At 36.0% G+C, this 23648-nt stretch overlaps 1 protein-coding gene across 2 annotated transcripts in view; it reads left to right on the forward strand.

Annotated features, from left to right (window-relative positions):
• The first annotated feature begins 995 nt into the window (after positions 1-995).
• Positions 996-23648, forward strand: part of chchd3a (coiled-coil-helix-coiled-coil-helix domain containing 3a) — a 72671-nt gene continuing 50018 nt past the window's right edge. For both annotated transcript variants that reach the window (XM_041254694.1, XM_041254695.1), the window contains exons 1-3: positions 996-1250; positions 4046-4136; positions 20995-21076. In XM_041254694.1, the coding sequence (XP_041110628.1) occupies positions 1170-1250; positions 4046-4136; positions 20995-21076 (254 nt within the window). In that variant the 5' untranslated portion in view covers positions 996-1169. The remainder of the gene's footprint in view (positions 1251-4045; positions 4137-20994; positions 21077-23648) is intronic.

The raw sequence follows: 23648 nt of genomic DNA on the forward strand, positions 1-23648 counted from the left end.
TAAAAATTGTTTTTTACAAGTACATATAAGCATGGAACACAGAATATCAACAGCGAATCTGAAGCGATAAACATGAATGCTAAATCATCACATATTTACAACAGCACCACCAGAATCCCCATTTAACATACAACTCCCGGAATATACATTTCTAACAGTTGTGAACTTTTTTGTGTCACTGATAATAATCACTGTCTGCAGGCATAGAATGTTCTCAGAAACTGGTGAGCCAAGGTTACAGTGAAACGCATTCTAAACCTTTTACAGGCTAGGACAGTAAAATAAAAGTAATCTATGTGTATTGACTGTAATAAACAATAAAGTTTACTGAACCGAACGTAATAACTTTAATAACTTTTCTGACCGCTCTCTCAGTTGGCCAATATTTTGTATTATTGTATAGAACTATTTTTATTAATAAATGTAGTATTAATTGTCAATCTTTGTTTCAGTTAATGATTATTAGATTTTGTATGTTTTTTTTTTTTGTTGTTGTTTTTTTTAATATAATTCATAACTTCAAAACGCTGTTAGAATTACAAAGGTACTGTCTGTACCTTACCACATTTCCCATTTCCCGGCGCAGTACTGAATTCACCATTCCTACTAAAATTCCCGTTCCCTGGTTCTAATATAAAGTTGATCTGAATATATATAGCCTGATGCAACTTGAAACTTATATTTATACAAGAGGCTTGGGATGTATGATAAAATGATGAAGACTGGTGCAAAATCAAGGCCCCTATCGCGGTTACAGCGTGAAACTTGGCGGACAGACTTGGAGTTGGACGACCAGCTTCCCACTTTTGTACGTGCACCACAAATGCACGCACAATAACTAAAACAAACAAAGCAGCGTGCTGCTTATAGCTAGCAAAACTTATCTTCAAATATAATTTGTCTCACAGTTTCCATAGTAATCGCCAGCCAGTGGCAGGGAACTTTAAATAAGAGGGGTTACCATTATCCAATCAAAACGCTTGTTATAGGCAGTAGGTGTGTCAAGGGCAAGCAGCGCTGAGAAATCGTGCAGTGTGTATTGCTCTGTCGTGCGGCCTTGTGGAGATGGGGAGTAGTTAATATCAGTTCAAAATCTTTTCGATTTATATGGGATTAATAATAGCGGTTTGATAAAGCAGATAGAATACCAGGTGTTGCTTGCGCCAGATATGGGAGGCAACAGTAGCACTCGGCGGGTCTCCTTTGAAGCGGACGAGAATGACAACATAACAGTGGTGAAGGGCATTAGGGTGAGTGGCTAACTAATTTAGAACACGGATTAATATACCCATCCCACCATTTGAAACAAATTTGAATTCTAGTCCAGGACTGTTCAGTTATGATATTATTTGTGTGTTGTATCATTTGACTGCTTTTGTTCGGGTTAGTAGTAACAACACGAAGTTTAATAAGCGATAGAGCAGTCATGGAGTCAAGACATGTACTTCAAGCACACACTTCCCCTACCCATGACATCACAGTATCAGTCTCATTTAAAATAAATGCAAAACAGAAAAGAGGGTAATACAATCCAGAATTGGCATACACTTTTTTATTTATTTATTTATTGTAACTACTAGAATGGCACGGTAGAGTTTTGGGAATGGTTAAATTGTTGCTTTCATAACGAAATGTAGGTTATTTGTTCTTTAAAAAGTGCATCCTCTGTTGTTGACTGAAGGTCAAGACTGCAGGTGTTACCATATATGAAGTTTGTTAATAGTGTGTTGCACCATTGTATTGAATATTGAAAATGTGATCACTGCCATGATTTTCAAACTTTAAGAGCTCAAAAATATCATATCTAAGAGATGTTTTCATTACTAGAAACATGGGATTTCAGAAGATTAAGATTACCAGAGGTGGAGTGTGTGTTTTACTCCTGCAGGGCCATCCCATGAGAATTATTGAAAACATATTGGATATTAAAACTGTACCATCTTTACACAAAATGTGGCACTTGGGATTGTTCCAGGCCAAAAGAAAAGTTATTGAGAGGTAAAGTTGGTTGATGGGTGACTCGGCCTTAATTCAAAACTGAGGTAGAGACTTGTGTTAGGTGTCGCTATTGGAAACTGCTTCAGGGTTCCAAAGTCTGTACAATGTAAAAGTTACCCCTTTAAAAAGTTTTTGCCTGTTGACCATGGGGTGAAACCCCCAAAATAGAAATCCTAAAACAGATAAATGTTAATAGTGCTCACCTTAAAAGTTACAGGAAGGAGATAATCTTTGTTTACTCCTTAAATATCTAAAATTGAATAATATGTAGGTGACACTCCATGTAAATAGCACAGTGTTTATTATCGCTCGCAGAGGATGAAATTCTAGGCAACAGGGATATAGTGGAGGTGGTCATATGTGCACAGATATGTACATGTGTTCACATTTTACATTCATCTAGAAAAGCAATTGCACATTTTTGATGGAACTTGCTGCAAACATTTATTTGGCTTGCAAAATATTATATGCAGCGGTTAAGATAAGCTGCATACCTGCTGTTTTTACACATTAAAAAATCAGAAATACGCACTAATTTTTATTTAATGCCTAAAAATACATAAAACAATTTTGCTGCACAGCTTGTTTGCCTCCCCTGAAACTTCCATTAACAACTACATCTCCCAGAATACAATGTTTTCAGTTACTGGGAAACTAGTAGAAAAACCCACCCAACAAATATTATCCAATCACTGGCTAGCCCTGTTGTCTTTGTAGCCAATCGCGGTAAGAATAAGAAATTCGAAGCTACACAGATTGAACCGTAAACACCCCAGCTCAGCTACAAATCCAACTAGAACCATCGTTGGAGGCAACCACAAAAAAAAAAAAAAAAAAAAAGGTGCCTATAATATTAAATGAACTATTTTATAACCTATTAATGCATTTCCTTATTTTATTTATCTGTATGGCTTTATGTTGAAGTTTTAACATGTTCACAGAGTTTAAGAATTTCATGTTAAAATATAAGTAATATAATTGATTTGCAGAGCCAGTGTGATACCTCGAAAAAAAATGCGCTGAGCCGATAAAGAACCCTGTACAACCACATGTGTGGTTGTACAGTAGTTCAAAGTAACATTGCAGTTAAAATGGAATGCTCCTTTCTAATGCCTACCCCATTACCATTAAAGATTATACAGTATTTATTGAGATGACTTCAAGATAATGTTGCATTTTACCCCCAGAAAATACATTTTACTGTCTGTGTTAAAATTAGAGGGTAAGTGACTCCCAAACCCAAAACCTTATCTGCAGCGCTGACTGTATGTGTATGTCTGTCAGTCTGTACATCCATCTGTCCGTCTGTATAACCCTACTGTAAGTTTGGTATAAATATATATATTTTTTTATGAAATGGCCCTGCAATAGTTTATATAAATTTTAGTAACCAATTATTTATTTTATTCCCCCCCCCCCCCCCCCCCAATTTGGAAGCATCCTCCGATCTCACAAGCCTAACGCCAGATTCAGCAAGCATTCCAGAGCAGAGGTGGACGGGTTACTGATCCCGGAGAACAGAGATCAGCCCTGCTTTTTATTCACTCTGAATGTTCTCGGTTGCCAGTAGGGTTTGCTGTTGTGCAATGACGAGAAGCAATTCCTGCTGGTTTCCCATCCCCCACTCTGGGAGTATCAGAGCCAATGTGATACCTCCCTTGGGGTCTCCAGCGAAGTTTGGCCTCTTTATCACAGCCCTGACGCTAACTGGCGCCGTCCAAGCTGTGTGACTCCTCCTGCGCTCCCTGCGGCAGCGCTTTAACTGGATGAGCCACTTGGGAACCCCTTGTTTTTAGTTTTGTGCAACTGACCCATTCTACGCTGTGTGTTACAGCAATATTAAGGACTCTGGAAATCACTCTTTGAGTTTTTAAAATGTAAGCAAGAAAATGTTCCTTAAGGAAGGCATTTGGCTGTATAACCTTGTTACACAAAATATTAGCCTACTTTACAATGCAGGAGGGTGGGCTCCATACTGTAACACACATAACAAGCAGTGGGCTAAATATTGAATTTTCCTAAACGCTTGTGTACTTTTATTCCACAGCTCTCAGAAAATGTTATCAATCGCATGAGGGAGCCTGCTCCAAGTCCAACCAGCCCACCATTAATTCCGGAATCTTCAGTTTCTCCTGCAGGTAAAACAAGTAGCTGACAGTTCTCTCGAGCAGTATAAATCCAAAAATCATTTTTTCCAATTTAAACCTTTGATTGAAGTTTCCAGCATGCTGTAGCAGCTGTTACATTTGATTCTCTCAACCTTACACAAGCTTGAAAATACTTTGCCAATTACATTGCATGCCACTTCCCTATACCAGCTCATATATTCTACCTTTTTGCAGTACATTGTACACTTGTATCCAAATATTGTACACCATTTTTTTTGTTTTACATATTACTCTTGTCAAATGAATGTGAAAAGTAATAAAGGAAAATAGAGGTCAGATTCCAAGCCATTACAGAATATGGTTAGCAGTTCATTTTATTGGGTGTAGCAAACTTACTGTTTGTTTTGTGGCACCTATAGGTATACTTGACTTGTCCTACATTAGAAATTTCATGATCTGTGTTTTCTTGGAGACCATCTTCAAAACAATAAGGACTGCGTAGCTTCAAAATGACACTAACATTGCCAGAATCAGTGGATCAGAAACGGTTCCCTTGCTACTGATCATAACACTAATCTGTTGTAAGAATTAGCTTGTGCTGGTCATGTAGTAAAGTACTGTATAAGCTATTTGTCCACTGACTTGCTCTGCAATGGATATTCTAAAGCAAGAGGAGAATTCTGTAGGTAGGATTGGGGAAATGATGGGAAGAGCAGGCCTTTGCTGTACAGCACATTGTGTTACTCAGGATATTGCAAGTCAGAAAAAAAACATAAATAAATGAAAAAACATTGCTTGAGGACTTGTTTATGCTTCCATTTTCTATAGATCTCATATTGGTCATTCTGTGATAAGTCAGTACACCTTATGGTCACTTAAAGTAGGATTTAAATTGTCCTGAGGGATTTGGAGGTTTGCTACGCTTGTTTTTTTATGATCTGCAAGAACACAAATTAATGTTAACTGTTTAGAATCAATGCTATCTGATTTCAAACAGAAAATAGTAAAGATTTTTCTTCCAGGTAGATTACAGCAAGCTCTGCAAAAACAGCAGCATTCTGCAAAATAATTGTTCATGGAAAGATATATTTATTTTTTACATTTAAGACCAACATATCTGAATTAAATAACCTTTATACGGCAACTGTATATTTTGTTGTCTAAGATTTGAAATATTAAAATTAACTCTTCATTGGACTGAGTGACTTTTATAGTAACCATCCAAGCCTCGTTGAATTTTATTTTTATATTAAAAGTTGTGTAGTATTTTCAGTCTGATGAGGAGTGAGGTTCTTGGTCGAAATTAATTTCTGTAATGGTTTCACCCAAATATTTTCCCTCTGTGCTTACATACTGATGTTTTATTTCATTGAAGAAATATATTGTCAAAATATGTGATGTTCACAAATAATAATATAATATCTGTATTTTTATATAGCACCTTTCATAGTGGACCATTTTACAGCACTTTACAGGGGTATGCTGTGAACAGTGCATTATATGCAGTCACTTACAGTGGGACATTGATTTAACACCTCATCCGCAGGATGGAGCACAAGGAAGTTAAGTGACTTGGTCAGGGACACACAGTGAGTCAGCCACTGACAGAGGTGGGATTTGAACCAGTGACCTTCTTGTTACAAGCCCTGGACTTTAACCACTGGAACACACTGCCTCATCAAGTAGTAGTACAAAGCAAGTAGTACTGTAAGTGTGCACCGTTTCTTTGGAAATGGAAAAACAAATTGCTAATGTTACGAACAACAACATTTGGAAAGGATCATACTAGCAACAACTAAGTGCTTGTACTATTTATTTATTTTTTTGTCACTGGCTAAATGTTTTTTTTCCTTTCTGCTTTTTGTGTTGGTAGCTAATTCTGGAGAAAAGAATTCTCTTTGGAGAATATTTGTGTTAGTCTGAAAAGGTGGACTCCCAGAATTGCTGGATTACAAGAGCTTTAATGACTTGCATCAATAAATCAATGGAGAGAACTCATTCTAGAACTATTGAAAATAAAGCTACTTCAAGCATTTTATTGACTAAAGGCAAAGCTGTTTGTATTTAATGAAAAGCTTAACTCATCTGTAGCCAGGGTTAAGAGCTTTTTCTTTTATACCAGTGTGACTTCAATTGTGGTGTTAGTATTGTTTATATTGAGATTTTTATGATTATACATACAAAAAAAATGTAAATGGGTTTTATCTAATTAAGTAATTACATTAATATTTCCAGTTGTACTTCCATTCGCTGCATATAGTAGATTTCAGTTGGGTCATTATGTTACAAATCAGGACACCATGGGTCATTCTAATGCTGCACAGCTCAAATTACTATGTCTTGAGTCCATTTGCTACAATATATGTGCATACTACCAGCTGCAAAGCATGTGAGTCATTGGGGGAAGCAGCTTGTTCGTTAATGACGGGAAAGAGGTTGGGGACAATTTCATGCTCTAGGAAGTGCAAGACTACCTGAAAGTAAGGCATGAAAATGGTGAACAATTTTGGTATAACATGGGCAAGACACAACATGTAGGATTTATGGAATTACTGTATTTCACTTTAAAGTACTGATACTTTGCCAAATTATTCAAAAAACATGGCTTCTATTCCATTTTGTTGACTAAAACAGCTCAATGTCACTGCCAGTATTGTACTATAAAAACACTTAGCATTTTTAGACAGTTTTCTGTTTTAATTTCTTTCAAAACTTTGTAACATTAAGTTCACATAGTTTAATGTATAAGGCAAATGGTACATGCTGGCATCTTTACAAGAAGCAGGCTATATTTAATACATTTCTCTTACATCTGGTTTATTTGTGGTTTGCATAACTATTTGAAATAATGTACAGTACCGTAATTATATTGGAGAAATATATATTATTTGAAATTTAATTTTTAAAATTACAAATCCTTTCAACAGGGTGCTGCTAATCATCCAGAAGTCTGTGCCTTAATGCAGAGACCACTTTTCTTTAAACATCAAAAGATGACATTGTACTTCAAGGGTTCTTAGTCCTTCTCTTTTATCCCTTCTTAGTAACAAGACAGTACTGCATTAATAAGAATACTTAAGTATTCCTAATGAGGTTCGCATTAGAGATGATTGTTATTCAACGACAACCCTCCTTATTGCAGTATAATTTAATGCACTAAAGAAGATTTAGTGGTCCAGATCTGCTTTCCATCACATCAGCACAAAAGGAAGAGACAAGGTTTATTATCTCACACCTGCAGCTGCTGCCTTAAGCAGGTGTCACTGAAGCACTCAGTCAGCTGTCAACCCAGGCATGCTGAGTGTCTTATAGTGCTTTTACCAACCTTCCACTGTGCCTTCTAGTTTCGTTATCTGAAAAGTCAGAAATGCAAAACAGTGGAACCCACCTAAATGGCAAACTGTGAAATTAAAATTTCTTGACATGTAGTTTTCTGGAGGCTGAATCACAGAAGATGACTGTTTACTTAACAAAAGATTTGAGTCTTGATATGTTATCTTGGATCACGTGCAGAGTTTTTAAAAATACTTTTACATTTCCAGCTCTAGTAACTAAGGCTTTGGATGTAATCAATTGCAAATCACTGTAGCCCTCGGTAAGCCTCGCATTCAAATAGTTTATATCAACTTTTAACAGTTCCTCCATGTTGGTCTGGTCTTTTAACATGTATATGTTGTGTATGTGTGTTAGTGCTGGGACAAACATGTCATTTTCATGTTGAGATATCTGTGTGGATATTTGTTTTTAAAACGTTATCAAAGTCATTATATGCAACGCTGTATTAAAGTTGAAAATATCCCGAAAGTAAGAAAGGTCTTTACACTCGTGAATTAAATACAAAACTAATAAAAGCAATTCAATAGTTCAATCTTGTGTGCATTTCAATTAAAAACTTTATTTATTATTTTTAATATAAATAATCCCTACCATTGCTGTGTTTTCGCAATAAACAATGTGATCAGACATGTTTTGATAAAGTGATAACATTAGTTTTTAACTTGATGTGAATAAGGTGGCTTGTGGGAGGTGTCAGATCAGGAAGGAGACACACAGGACTGGGGTGTGATGTGCACGATTTAATAACAAATAAAGAGATTTAACAAAACACTTTTCAAATAAAAAGGCACGATGAACAAAACCAACAGACAAGAAACAAAAGGTGAACAAACACAAAACAAGTAACATGCTAGTTTAAAGCCAGCACCAGTAGAAATAGTTTTCTATAGTATTTAATTTCACTCATGACGTCTCCCATTTTGCCTCTGAACCAAACCAACCCCGTTCAGCCAAAGCTGATCATTTTTATACATGTGACCGTCTCCAGATTAGTAATAAATTAATCCATTTGGAGACGGTCACATTCTGCATGAGTTTAGCATGGGTGGAAATTTTAACCCCATCCATGCTGTAAAATAACTAACAAAACAACGTTCAAACACCAGGCAGTACCTTTTAAATAATAATACAACAAATACAAACTAACACAAAACATAAAGAAGGTGTCCTGTCTATGAGAGAAGTTGCCTGGAGAATGAGATGTTCTGCTTCAACAATCGGTCCAGAGAAACCAGGAAACTGTCTCTGTGAGGGACAGGCCACATCCTGTAAGGCAGAGGGTCACCACACCGGGCCAGGACCGTTGCATCCGACTTATCCGTCTGTGTAATCGTTTATAGACTGCAATGGCTACAGCACGAGAAATTCCAGGAAGAAATAACCTGCACATCAGCCGAATGACTAGCTTGCCATCTGCATGAAAATGATTTGCATGCTCGGAATCCATTCAAGGGTAACGTTGACAGCTGAGAGATGAAATTGCCATCTTCTGTGGGCCAGAGAGAGAGTGGTGGAGTGTTTTATTCCACAATAAAGACCTGACGGAAGACAACGTGTGTGGAGACGTTATGGTGAGTCTTATGCTGACTGTTGCATTGTTCAAGCCAAACAGTGGGACGGTGGAAGTGTGATTATGTGGGGAGGAATCTCCTTTAATAAAAGAATGCCTTTGGTGCAGATTGTTGACAACCTTACTGCTCAGCAAAATATTGACAAAGTCCTTGAGGCAACAGTTTTTCCGCTCTTGCAAGCCAATCCAGAAGTGTCGATTTTCCAATAGGACAATACAAGCCCGCACAGTGGTAGGATTACAATTGCATGACTTCAAGAAAACAATGTCGAGGTCTTGCCGTGGTCAGCTTTTTCTCCTGTCCAATAGAACATATGTGGGACCAAATTGCCAGTGCCATCAACAGGAGACAACCTGCACAGGAAGAGTGGTGGAACATCCCACAGCAGTCTATCCAGAGGCTGATGAGGTGTATGCGTCAACGCTGCCAGGATTGTGTTAATGCTCAGGGAGGTCATACCTGGTATTTGTAATGTTTTCATTTTGACTGTGTCATGTTTCATACTGAACAGTTATCATGATTCGTTGATCCTGTATTTTTGTTCACATTTTCACACTTTTTGATGTCCGTTTAAAATGTTGAGCATCAGTTTGATATTGAGCATCTGTGTGTGTATTTATTTATATATATATATATATATATATATATATGTGTGTGTGTGTATATATGTATGTATATATATATATATATATATATATATATATATATATATATATATATATGTGTATATATGTATGTATGTATGTATGTATGTATGTGTGTGTGTATATACACATTGTGTACAGTTGTAGTCAAGTTTACATACCTCAGTGGAAAGTTATAATTTCTAGAAATTTCTCAAACAAATAATTGTAGGAAAAATCTTTTGTAGCAAAAGTTTTGCTTTTGTAGATGAGGAAAAAGTTACAAGAAATAGATGTCTACAATTATTTATTTATTTATTTCAGCAATTGTTTGCAGAACTCAAAAAATGCTAATTCAAAAGTATTCATACCCTGAAGAGGAAAATGACATTAATAGCTAGTTGAGGCACCTTTAGCAATAATAAACTTTTAAATAATTAAGATATTTGTCAATGAGCTTTTGACTTCTCCAAAGATTCTCAATCGGATTTAGATTAGGACTTTGTCTAGGCCATTCCAGAACCTTGATTTTACTCTTCTTTAACCATTCTGAAGTAGATTTCGATGTGTGCTTTGGATCATTGTCATGTTGGAACGTCCAGTTGCGCATTAAAGCAAATTTTGTTACGGAGGGTTTCAGGTTATTGGCCAGTATCTTTTGGTATGCTATGGAATCCATTTTACCATGTATTGGAACTAAATTCCCTGTGCCATTAGAGGAAAAACAGCCCCATAGAAGGATATTACCACCTCCATGCTATGGTGTTCTTTGTACGCCTCACCAGACTTTCTCCAAACGCAACGACTATCAGCATGGCCAAATTGCTCGATTTTTGTTTCATCACTCCACAAAACCTTCGACCAGAACTCATATCCATCATTCAAATGCCGTTTTGCAAATGTTACGCAATTTGTCCTTGTGACTTTTTTCTAAGTGGCTTTCTCGTTGGCCTGTGACCATCGAGACCATCACCATTTAATACTCGATATATGGCTGAAATGGAAACCCCATTCCCAATTGCAGCTAATTCACTTTGAATATCTTTGGAAGTCAATCTCTTATTATTAACCTGCCTCAGAATTCTTCTACTTGTTCTTGATGAAAAAAGCTTCTTTCTTCCAGACAGAGGGAGCGTTGTGACAGTACCATCAGTCTTGCACTTCTTGATAATAGAAACAATAGTTGAAATTGGGATACTCAAGTGCTTGTAAATCTTCTTGTGTCTTTCTCCAGCTTTATGAATTTTCTGCCTAAGGTCTTCAGATTGCACTTTACTTTTTCCCCATGTTGACTTACTGGTAATGACAGCAATCATCCTATGCCTACCCTTTTTATAATCTCTAAGAATGTTCACCTACAATCCAAAATTTTCTACAATTAGGCATTATTATATTTAAATTTCTAGCACTAGTAGACAACACTATCATAGCATCAAAGGGTATGAATACTTTTGAATTACTGTAAAAATATAGGTCGTCCACCACCACCACCCCCCACCCCACCCCCCCCCCCCCCTTTTTTTTTGAGACTTTTTTGTGTGTGTATTCCCTATAAGAAGGGCTGCGATGCCACTTTGTGGTGGTTGTGTGGTAATGCAGAGAAGCGGACAGAGCAGTTGACTAGCGTCCGAAAATAATATAATATAACATAATTTTTGGAATAAAAACAAACTCTCCTGTTTTCTGCCTCCTGTTGAAACGTTACAATATAATACTACTACAGTACTGAATTCCAGTAGTAACGGTGTAAACCACTGACAAGTGGTACGAGAATGGATTTAAAAAGTAATAATTAACCTATTGTATTTTAGCTTATCAACTACGCAAACAAGTTGAAGAAAATATCTTTGTTTTATTAAATGTTTCTTTTTCAAAACCATAGACAATAGTTCCAGCTGCATTGACTTTTACACATTTGTAAACAAAACCACTAAACAAAACATCTTAGTGTTGCATAAGGTGCTGTACAATAGCATTACATTTCTAGCTGTAAAAATACATTCATTTTGTTTTGTTAATCAGAACCATACACATACTTCATAAGTGTTGCAGTGACATGTAGAACAAGATAGTGGGCCCGATATTCAAAAGGCTTGCGCACCGCGCAGAGGGGTATGCACGTCGCAAATGGCCGTTATGCCGAAATTGTGCCAAGCTGCCATGTTCGAAACGTCCTTTTGCCCGTCACAATCCATTCTGCGCTGTGCAGAAATAAAATGTATGCATCGTGCAATATGGGGGGAGTGCCGACAATATGTGTGATCCTGGTATATTCGAAGGTATGCGCCAAGCACAAAACCAGGTTTGTGACGCACAGAATAAGGATTGTAAAAGGACTGCATTAACTCCGCGCACACTACCATTCCAGCACTGACTACAAACGGGCAACAATGGGAAACTTGGGCAGCATGCAGCGTGTCCGTCGTGATGTGGATGTGAATGATGCAAGGCACACCCAGCAACAGCAACCCAAACATAGGCAAAGATATGCTGAAAGTGTGCTCCGGCCTCGGCACACACATGAGGAGCTCAGCAATGTTCAAATCGTGTCCAGGTATCGTCTCGACTCATCTATGCCACATACTGCACGATGACCTGGCTAGAACAAACCTGCGCCATCATGCCTTGTTTGTGCAATTCGTAGTGTCTGTATATATGTGTATCCTGGCTAAAGGGACCTGTAGCAGGTGATACAGTGGGGATCACACATTCAGCCATGTCCGCCACCTTGACCGGTTCATAACCGCGTTGCTGCGACGTGGTGAGGAACATTAAATTCCCCAGTACCAGAGCAAACAGTGAGGAGATAATGCTGTTTTTTTTTTGTTTTGTTTTGTTTTTGTTTTTTTGGGGGAGGTCGTGCACCTGCCATGTGTGGTAGGTGCAATTGACTGCACCCATATTGCTATCTGGGTACCTGTTCCAGTTGTCCTGTTCTGTCAGGATTCCAGTTGTATTCGGAATAGTGGGAAATTTGAATAGCTATTCCATGTCATGTAAACAGGGAATTCCGAATGAATCTGTCCGTATTCTGGAAACCAGTATTCCGAAAACGTGATGCTGAATACCCTCTTAGTATTCGAATATTAGCGGAATACTAGCCCTTCTAGACACCTTATTGAGAAAACCAGTTTTTTTTTTTCCTAGACGCACGGGTTGTCGTTTTATAATCTATAATATATAAGACAATGGCTTGTGTGCCCAACAAAGCCTTTGGAAAAATTATTTTATATATGTTATATATTACACAAACACACAATTTATTTATTATCCTTGTAGCCACGTTGAGATTAAAACCTCTTTTACGAGTGAGACCCAGCCAAGCAGGTAGCAGCAAGTCAGTCGGACAACAAGAAAAATACACAATAAAATACAATTAAGACACAGACAAATCACATTTAAAACAATAATCAAAATACACAAAAGTAGTCAACTATTTAAAACAAGTACAACTCTGTCACGAAATCATGCAGTTTACTCTTAAATTGCAATACAGATATCTGGGTCTGCAGCTTTAGTCTGGACTGGAACTCATTCCAGGACCATGAGGCATAATAAGCAAAGGATCGTTTTACCAGCCCCAGTACATACATTTGGGATTTTAAAACGCAAAAAAGAATGAGATCTGAGGCAATGGTTACTATGGGAAGCTATAAGGTATTCATTTAAATAAGTATATTCATATAATTTACATTGAATAGCCTTATATACCAGTGCTTCAACCTGTGTAAGGTCAGTTTACCTAAAGTTGATGGTAATGCAAACCTATATACTGCCTCACCGTAATCAATTTGCGGCAAAAACATACAAGCAATAAGCCTCTTTTTTTTGCTTCCATAACATATATAACATTTACATATCATAGTGACGTTTATAGCATATTCCCATGCCCAACAGACGAGTGTGGAAACATGCACTCATCTCTGTCCAGCGCACTGCCTTCCTTCTGTTCCTTTAATACGGTCCTATTAGCATATGGTAATGCATCGGTAAATAGAAACATGAGATGCAAATGTATTCTAGGTGGTCATTCAATATGCACTTGGCGCAGTTAAATTTGAATTGGGTGAAAGCCCTAATTCGTCTGAATATACCAATATCTGTGCGATAATTGCGATGTTCTAGTTCCAATAACTGTGCACCGCTGGCTCAAATAGTGTCAGAGTAACAGTCCATTCTGGAGTTGGGTACAATGGTACAAACCTACAATAGTACAGAACCCCACCCCCCACCCCATCTGCACACAGCGGATAGACTGATCAGTTATGTGTTTTACCACTGTATTGTTGTGATGGACAGAGCAATGTGTTTACATATACAGTTATATGTGTTCTACACTGCTCCACAAGCATATCAGCATCCAACCTGTACCATCAAAGTATGGAAATGTAGATTGAGAGAAGGATGAAGAGGGGAGGGGGGGGTCCTGCCTGTTATCTTTGCTGTGTGTTGCCACACATCTGTAAATTAATTGTATAAATATGTCATACACCCATCTTGTGGCCCATTGCTTTATTTGGCTATTCCGTAGGTTGCTGTGCATTACGGGTGAGGGGTGGGCAGCTGCAGTTAACGTTTTCCTAAAATCAGACCGGTGATACGATCAACCAATCAAAGACCTGTATTTTCTCTGCAGCAGTCCAATCATAAGTTAGCTGAAGCGGGACAAACAGTTCTGTAGTCACTAATTTCTAGCTGTTTTTATGCAGCTGTCCAGTTTGCTGAATGTCGGAGTTGCTAATTATACAGAGACTGTTCATTTATTGAGAAATCATAGTAGGCTACAATTAACATTTTAGGAGTGTATTTAGAATGAATTATGATTCTTACAAAAAAATGGCATAATGAAAAAAATCCATTCCGGCAACACTCAAAACTTTACAAACTGGGCTTAATCATGATGTTCAAATGGGTGAGTAGAATGAATAACGTAACGCATTTCTGTGTATTGTGTATATAAAAATGCTTGATTGATGTTTACTTTGCAGGTGAAATGACCTTGTTATATTTACAAATCGGAGAGAGTGCTACCACAGTTAGACTTTGTCACGGCACGACTTATATAAATAAATAAATAAATAAATAAAATCATCATTCAGAAAAAAGTATCCAAAGCCTTTTTTAAAATTTTACTTCAAAAACATACAGTTATGTTGGATCAGCTGGCCTTTAAAGAAACCTATTTAATATTTCCTTGTGATACAATACTGTTCGTATTCAATAAAACAATGGCGTTATCAGTATATTAATTTGAAAACTCAGCGCCTAGCTATGGAGCCAATTGTGTATTTGAATGGTCCGTATGTATGTGTGCACGATATATTGTTTGGTCTCGTCTGCTGTCATGTCGGTAAATACTGTAGCAACACCATTGATAGCAGCTTGACGCATTACTAATGGTGACTGTCCATCATTCTGCATTCTCGCTTGGCTGTTGTGTGCAGTTACTATATTGGTAGTGAATGCGCAGACGGTTTTGCGAGGCACAAACAGATTTGCGAATTGCTCAAAAAACTGCTATAGTCCAATGTCTCGCAACTGCTTTGTGCCATTTTGGAATATCTCTCATTTTGTGCCAAAGGCACAAATTTAGCGACGGGATAGATCGAAGATCGGGCCCTGTATGTTCTGTAGTAAAGTCATTCAAAATACTTCATTTAAACGATGTTTTCTACATTGGGCCATAAACATGTTCCTGCACCATCACAGCTCGCTGTGCTTTCACCAGATGTAAGTTTGTCTTTGTTTCGTCTCTAATAAAAATACTGTTTTTTCAGCACTTCAATGCATTTCGACAAATTCAACAACATGCATTTTCAAACCTGTTGTGTAACATTTTCATTTTTTATCCTACTGTCCTACTTTATCCAGTCTCAAAAAGCATTGCAGTTTATACAAACTCAAGCTTGATAAATGTACTTGGCTTTCTAACCAACTGTTGTTTGCTACGGATCCCAAGGGCAGGTTTAGTCTGGAAGTTAACAAATCAATGGCTCGGGAGGGTGGGAATGAAGAAATTCATAGAGATTGACAGCTAGTGTTAACAGAGAACCTGTATAGCTGTGACTTTGTCTGAAGGAGTCTGAAAGCTTCCATTTAACATTTTAAAGTGACTTTTAGGGTATTGAGAGTTACAAATTAAAACTTTTAACTAGAACAGTGGTTTTGTATTGGATCCTGAAAAAATAACCGGGATGTTGACAGTTAAGTTTGTGTGAGCCATAGTAACCGTGGCTGTGTGTAATAATCCCACTGTGGCTCTGGTACAGTAGTTTAGTATTAGACACACCGGCGGAAACGTCGCACCAATGTATTAGTCTCTCCTCCCTTTTAGTGGCCCATCAAAAATGCCTAGAAAATAGACTTATGCAACATTTTTTACAGTAGTTTTATAAATTTTTTTTGCTGAAATAAGTAATTGTAGACATCCTTTTCTTTTTTCCTCATCCACAAAAGCAACATTTTTGCTACACAAGTGTGTGTGTGTGTGTGTGTGTGTGTGTGTATATATATATATATATATATATATATATATATATATATATATTATATATATATATATATATATATATATATATATATGAAAGAAAAGGTTTTTTAAAAATGTACACAAAGTTTTAAAAAGAAAAGAACAGCTGAAGAAGGGCTTTTGCCTGAAATGTCCTCAAAATAAAAGATTTAGTATAAGAGAAGTATATGTATCTGCATTATTTATAGTAATTTTAAATAATTTTATTGTTATTTTGCTATTTTATTGAGTGGTTTACTTTTATATTGGTGCTTGCACTTTTTTTTAAATCACTGGGCTAGATTCTCAAAGCTATACAATACAAATTGAATTGGCATTTTTTGCTTCTGTCAAGTTTATTGTGAAAAGAAATGCATGGCGGGCTCTAATGGGGAAAGAGTTGTGTTTTTAGTGGAGTAGAATTGGATATTGACTAGAAATAGTTTTGAAAAGGATCGTGAGCAATGTATTGTGTTCAAATTATGTTGCTACTTTTTTCTTTTACATGTATAAATTGGATTACTGAAGGACTGTCTAGGGCATGCCTTAAAATGTTAACATTATAAAAATAAGTCAGATTTTCTGCACTCTGGTTCCCAAGGTTAATGTAAGTTCTGATTAGGCATGTAATTCTAGTGTTGCTTGGGCCCATTATCTCTCCATCTAGTTTTCATTAGATTTTAAGTGGGGAGGAAAGTAATTTGGAGATTGTAGCCGCTGTCTTTTAAAACTCTTATGGTCTCCTACTCAGAAATTACCCATGGTTCTTCATTATCAGTAGACTTTAAATTACCTGTAACCAATCAACACGAGAATGTGAATAACATGATTGGATTTTGTTCAGTAATAAAATGAGAAACATTCTTTACCTTCAACTCACTATAAAGAGATGTTGGCAGTGTGCAGCACTTCAGAATGTTTCTTCAAAATGTGGGCTGACTTTTTGAGGCCGTTGTCAAAAGAAGAATTTGATTCATTTAAGTTAAAGTGAACAGTAGCACACACAAATTAACTAACTTTCCAGCATATCATCCATACAGTTTGTATGGTGCCTATGGCACAGATGTTTCTTGATTAAGCATAAAAAGTGATCTGCTCTTCAGAACCATATGGTATGCAAGTGTAATAATACTAAAGTATTAAAGGATCTTCAGCATTTTTTGCCAGGTCATATCAAAATATGGAACAAATAAATGCAAAGCTGTCCTGAAAAAAAAAAAAAAAACTCACATTTTTTCATTGACGCTCTGAAGGAAGGAAATTTTCTTTCATTAAACTTTTTTTTTCCTTCTGCGTGCTTGTTTTAGTGGCTCATTTCTCAGGACCGCTTTTCTATTTGTATTTTTCAAAAACAGCATCACTTTGCAGACCTGTTACTTGTCCTTCTTGTTTGTTTGCATTGTGCTAAGTTACATCTGTGATGTAACTCTGACGTTACTGTTATCTGCAATAGGAGTTTTAGCTTGCTGGTATGTGTGTTTAAACTTTTATTCTGATGGTTTTAATTTTCTAGGAACAAGTTTTCTGCATAATGTGGTTATGGTTGCTGTTGAAAATGTAAGCATCCCTATAGCTTGTGAATTTTGGGCTTCAGGATGATACAACGCGTCGAGATACTGGCTTCATACATGGCACACCCAGTGTGTTCCTGATTTTCCATACAGTGTCAGGTTTCGCCGTGGTTGTCGTAAAAGAAAAATTAACCTTTTCCGTTTTTTCTTCAAACCGTTTAAGGTACAGCTGCTTAGAGGTAGTGCACAATTACTGCTATAATGTTTGGTACACAGCTGTATTCTGTGATATTCTTAAATGAAGTTAGTATTGTCCAGTAAAAGTTAATCCTTTCGCTGCCAAGTTGCATTAAACTCTGGCCATGTCAGTGGCCAGGTTACAAAACCACATGCTTTGGCACCTGTACACACATGTATTCTATGGATGTTAACTCTTTCAGTCCCACGTTGTTTAACCTCTGGTTATATCAATGGTATAGCACAACTTAAATTATTACAGTGATAGTGAAGTGCAAACTGTTTTAATAACTGTTTAATGTATTATTATTTTTAGTTGGTGTTATGCAACTGAAATAATTACAGTAATAGTCCAGAAGTGTAAACTGGTTTTGATATCTTTTGAATTCTGTGCCTCCCACAGAGGTGGATAAGACAAGTTTCTTCAGCACATACTTCTCATGAGAAGGGCAATTTGAAACTGTCTGCTTCACAAAAAAAGATTTTGCAGTATTTTGAGCTGCTAATGAGTTGTCTCAAGAAGTGTCTTGTTGCACAAAAGAAAGACATTGGATTGACCTGTATTACAATGAGAAATCAAGTATGCCACCTGTGTATTCTGTTTTGTTATCAAGAGTTATCTTTAATTCATTTTATCAAATTTCATTGTGCCTTAAAAGAGTCATGGAGCCACTACCTCGAATCCATTTCATTGCCCTTATTGCCTACTGTTTGATTTATGTGGCATCAGCTCCCAGTGAAATATTGTTATCTACTGCAGCATCTTAACATCAAAAGAGAAAGTGATGTAAAAACTGCTGCTTTACTTTAACTAAATTGCCAACCAGTATTAACCTTTTTCTTTTAATAGAATTCTCAACTTCTCTCGCTGCACAGGTGTAGAGGTATTCTAACCATTCAGATTTATAAAATAAACTTCTTTATATTTGCTTCAGGAGATTTACAAACATATGTGTTTCAGTATTTGTACCACATTTGTACCCCCCAAAAAAGTACATTAAGTCTCTGTTACTGTATTCTTAGTTGTCATTAAATTTCATAAGACATGCTGCAATACCTCAGTATTCCAGATAGAATTTTTTGTTTTGTTTGGAACATACTGCAGATGATTCCAGTACACCCAATTCCAATTAAAAATCTAAATTAGCTAATGTCCGAAGTCATGACGGTACAGCTAGGTTATACTTACCTATTCAGTATTTATAGTCATGTCTATAGTAAGTGTCCTGTTGGTAACTGAATGATCTTTTTTATATAATAATTAGTTACGCTGCCCCATCAAACTGTTTGAGATGCGGACTACCTATGCTTCCTGTAATGAAAATGCTTCACTTTAACTTGTGACCTGTTGTACATGAGACTGCATATTAAAATAACAGCAAACATGAATTCAATAGCTTTAGAGGAGATTTATAGGTTGAAGTTTAGTGAGACACTGCTCAGAATCCCAACATTTAATTTACAATTGAAATATTGTGTGAATTGTTTTTGTTCATACATTTCAGTGAACAGTAAAACATGGTCACAATCTACTATGTACAATGTACAAGATATACATAGGCACAGATTTATCTTTACTACCGAGTGTTTTGTTGTTGCAAAATGAGAAACAAAACCATAAAAATTCAATTTGTGAGTTGATGTAAAGATTTTTTTTTTTTTTAATGCCTAGCTTAAACATTTACAAATCAATGTCATTAATTGCACTCCAGCAAAAAGAAATTGATAAATCATAATGGTGCGATCTACAGTATGTTAATCGTAACACACCATGGCATGACAGTTTTGAACCCATTAACTTTTGTTGGGGCCTCTTTCTGTAAATATTTTTCACAATTTCATCCCATGCAGCTATTTGTCCTTACATTTTTCAAAACCTTTTGCCCAATTTGGATTACTTCCTATCACTCTGTATGACACAGACTATTGGTGAAAATAAAAAATGTCTGAACCTCTTATACTTTTATATATTTATATATATATATATTTATATATTATATATATATTATATTATATATATATAATATATATATAGTAACAGTTCGATTCACACTTTAGTTAAAAATTTTCATTATAGTCTATACACTTCCTGCAGGTTGGATACTATGAAATCTGACTGCGTCAATCACCACACTTAAAGTTGACATTTTTATTTTTAAAGACTTCTAAAGCTTCAATTGTAAATGTCAAATGCAATATGAAACCTTGTTTTTTTTTTTTTTTTTTTTTTTTTTTTTTTTTTTTTTTAAAAGAGAGATTTTTTGATTACATTTAAACCGGGGGGGCAGAAAAGACGAAAATAGTGGAGGTCTGTAGGGTTTGTCAATGCGCATAATCTGAACAAACAACATCAACCCAGTTTAAGATATTCTCAAGTGCACTTTATTTTAAACTAAAAATTATTTATAGTGCATTGTTTTGCAGCAAAATGTTATAGAGCTTTGTTCATAAGTTTAAAAAACAAAAACAGTAGCGATTTGCTTCTGTTAAGCATGTGTTTAAAATGGTCTGGGTAAAATCGTACATTCCCACTAAACACAGCAAGCTGATGCCAGTTATTGTTTCTGTAGCAAAACAAATGATAGCATCTAGGTAGAAAGTTTCTAGGTAATTTTAGGTATACAGTACTAACATTAGCCTAATAAACATTAGAAAATGTCGAACAGCCACGGGAAGAAAGTGCTATTCGCTACTCTAATAGGTATCTTCATAAAGTAACCTGTCCTTTAAAAAAGTCTTGCAGATTATTCTCTTTTCAGTACTAACTGTTCATACTAAACAATTTTGCTTCAAGAATTGAACTGTTCTGTGTTTTGAATTTACATTAATTGAGACACAAATGTTTAATAGCAGGGCACCTCTTGCAGGTACTGTATCTTGTAATACATACTGTTAGAAGCTTTGTGGACTTGTTAGGATTTTTACAGGTGTGACCTGAACAATTTACATAATATGAAGAACACATGAATATAGAGCATGTCATTGAAGTATTTGCTGTTGGTGCTGTTTCTTGGTATTCATGTCATCTTTGCATTTTAATATAAAATTATTCCTGATTGTATTTACTGTAAACTTGCATACATAATTTTTGTTTTTATGTAGTTAAAGAAGAACAACTGAGAAAGAGAATTTCTGACGAACTGGAAATTGAGCGAGCAAAGAGAGACACTGACCTGCATAAGAAGTGAGTGTATACTTAATGAATCTGGTATAATAGAGAGGCTGTTTGTGCAAGAATAAAAGTTTTCAGCTTTTTATCTGACTAAATGTATTGTAGCTGCAATAACTACTACATCTACTCTCACATAATGGAAATCAATCAGCATTATTTTTGAAAGGGGAATAATTAAGCATCCCTTTAAGGGGATCTTATACAAGTTAGCTGCACCTGCTACTTCTAATATCTTATTTAAGCTGACATTTGCATTTTTAGTGTTTTGAAAACTCCTCTGGGGGGGGGATCTACTTATACCCTTCACTTAGACCTGGGACCTAAGATGGATGCCATAGGGGTCATGTGACTTTTTGGTTTCCAAGTGATAAAGACCTAACGCTTCAAGATATTGTCATCATACTTGTTGCACATACTGTATGTATTCTTTGATTTCTCTAAGTCAAGTTTGATTGTGTGTGTGTTCAAGAAAAATGTACCCCTTCAAGCCATTAAAGCTTTTCATTGTCACATTGTTTTTAACTTATGGACATATCTGTGATACAGATCTTTTTGCCCATTTCTATATTAAAAACTATTTGATTTGATATGGCATACCCTTTAGATTTTACTAGCAGGGATGCTTTGTTTTTGTTTTGCTTTGTTTTTATTCTGTCTATAGAGCTACTCCGTTACAACATGTGAATTATATACAAGGAACACTGCTAAACATCAGACAAAATACTGATTTATTAACTAACTTGTTTGTTAACAAATTGTCAATATTCAATAATAATTCTCAAAGTAATATGAGCATTTTAAGGGTGCAGTTACTGAGTTTATACAGGAAAACCTGTCTAATCCAACCCCTCTACATACAGCTGTATAATTCAGCATGATTTTTGGGTCCCAACCAAATCCCGATTGAATTGAGATACCCTCTATAATCCAGAACTTGTCTATTTTGGAATCCATCATGGTTCATTCTCTTCTGCCTGACATTTACGTAAATCTGACTGTGCAATCTGGCACCAAGTTGTGTTATATTAGTTTTAAAACTAATATAAAAAACTAAATATACAGTCAGGAATGTAAAACCAAATGCATCCTGTCAGTTTTTTTAAAGTTACAGTAACACTGTAATCAAATTTAAATTACAAAACAATGAAAAGTATTATACATTTAAAAGTACTGTACCTTTTATTGAAAATACAGCTGTAAGTGAAAAAAAAAAAAAAAAAAAAGGATACATTGCAAGTAAACTGCACTTGAAACCTGCATGTCCCATTCATCATGTCCCCCAATTACAACCATTTTTAAACCACAAAAGCAAGGCATTCTCAATTGCATAATCCATAGTTTGCTGTTCATAAGCATGCATTATTGTATCCCATTTTTTTTCAAATGGTTGACAAAGTGTTTGTGGGAATGTTGAATGAGTACTACGGCAACTCGAAATGCATCGTGGCATCCATAGGAGCAGAGTTTTGAAACTCCCGGGCGGGGGTAGTTAATGTTCACTCCACCCCCCCCCAATAAATATAAAACTAAAAAAATGCAAAATGCAAAATTAAACAAATATGCAAAATAAATGGGAAAACAAATATCAAATCCCCGAGTAAAATCAAACGACGTGACCAGTTCCTGCATCTCCAGTACATGCAGGCCGTGGTGGGTTTGCACTTTGTTGTCAAGTTACAGTGCAAAAGGCACGGCGGAACAGGACAGTGCTCAGAAAAGAGCATTTTTCATAATAATTATGTATTGTCATAATTTGCTAATGTTGCTGTTTTCTTCAAAAGGCCTTGGGCAAATGTGAAATCTACTTCAAAAGTTTGATGCATTTTTTTGACATAGCGAAAACCAGCAAAATTTCTTCCACTTCCATTGACTCTCCATAGAATTTATTTTGCCAAACTATACCACAGTGATACAAAAAACAAATGTAAAAAGAAAAAAAATGTGTTTAACTTTTACTCATTGTATACTGTGGGAAGATGGATATCATTTTTGTTTCTATGCTAGTATGTGTTGATTTACGCTGCCAGTTGCTTCCACATATGCTTCATTTTCAAGTTTTTATTTGTATGTGCCTGGTCTGGGGTTTTGTGACTAATTGTTGGGAGCTGCATGCAGATCTTTGCCTAGGCATGTTATGTAATCTTCAATTTTGAGCAACACTAGAGTTTTCTTTTTTATTCATGAAAGTTTTACATTGTATGAAGAGATAATACTGTTAAAATAGAACCCCAGTTAACTTCATTTAGAATTTAATCTTGTACATAAGCTGTTCAGAAACACATGATACTGTATTGTTACTGATTTAATTTCAAACGTCATAAACTGTCAATTTTTGTTGTTTTGGGGGAAATATCCACACAAATGTGAGTGGAAAACTAATACCAGCAGCACTCTGGAATACAGCCTGCTGTTTTGAGAATAGTATTGAAACTTGTTTTCATTACTGAATTCAGTTTATAGTTCCTTTTTTTTAACATTGAAAAAATGTGAAAGCAATTAATTGATGTGTATGTGCATACAAATAAAACAGCAGTGCTTCACTTGTTTGACTCAGTTTTACACGTATCAATACCGCTGTCAGATG

Source organism: Polyodon spathula, chromosome 7 (assembly GCF_017654505.1).
Source record: "Polyodon spathula isolate WHYD16114869_AA chromosome 7, ASM1765450v1, whole genome shotgun sequence".
NCBI lineage: Eukaryota > Metazoa > Chordata > Actinopteri > Acipenseriformes > Polyodontidae > Polyodon > Polyodon spathula.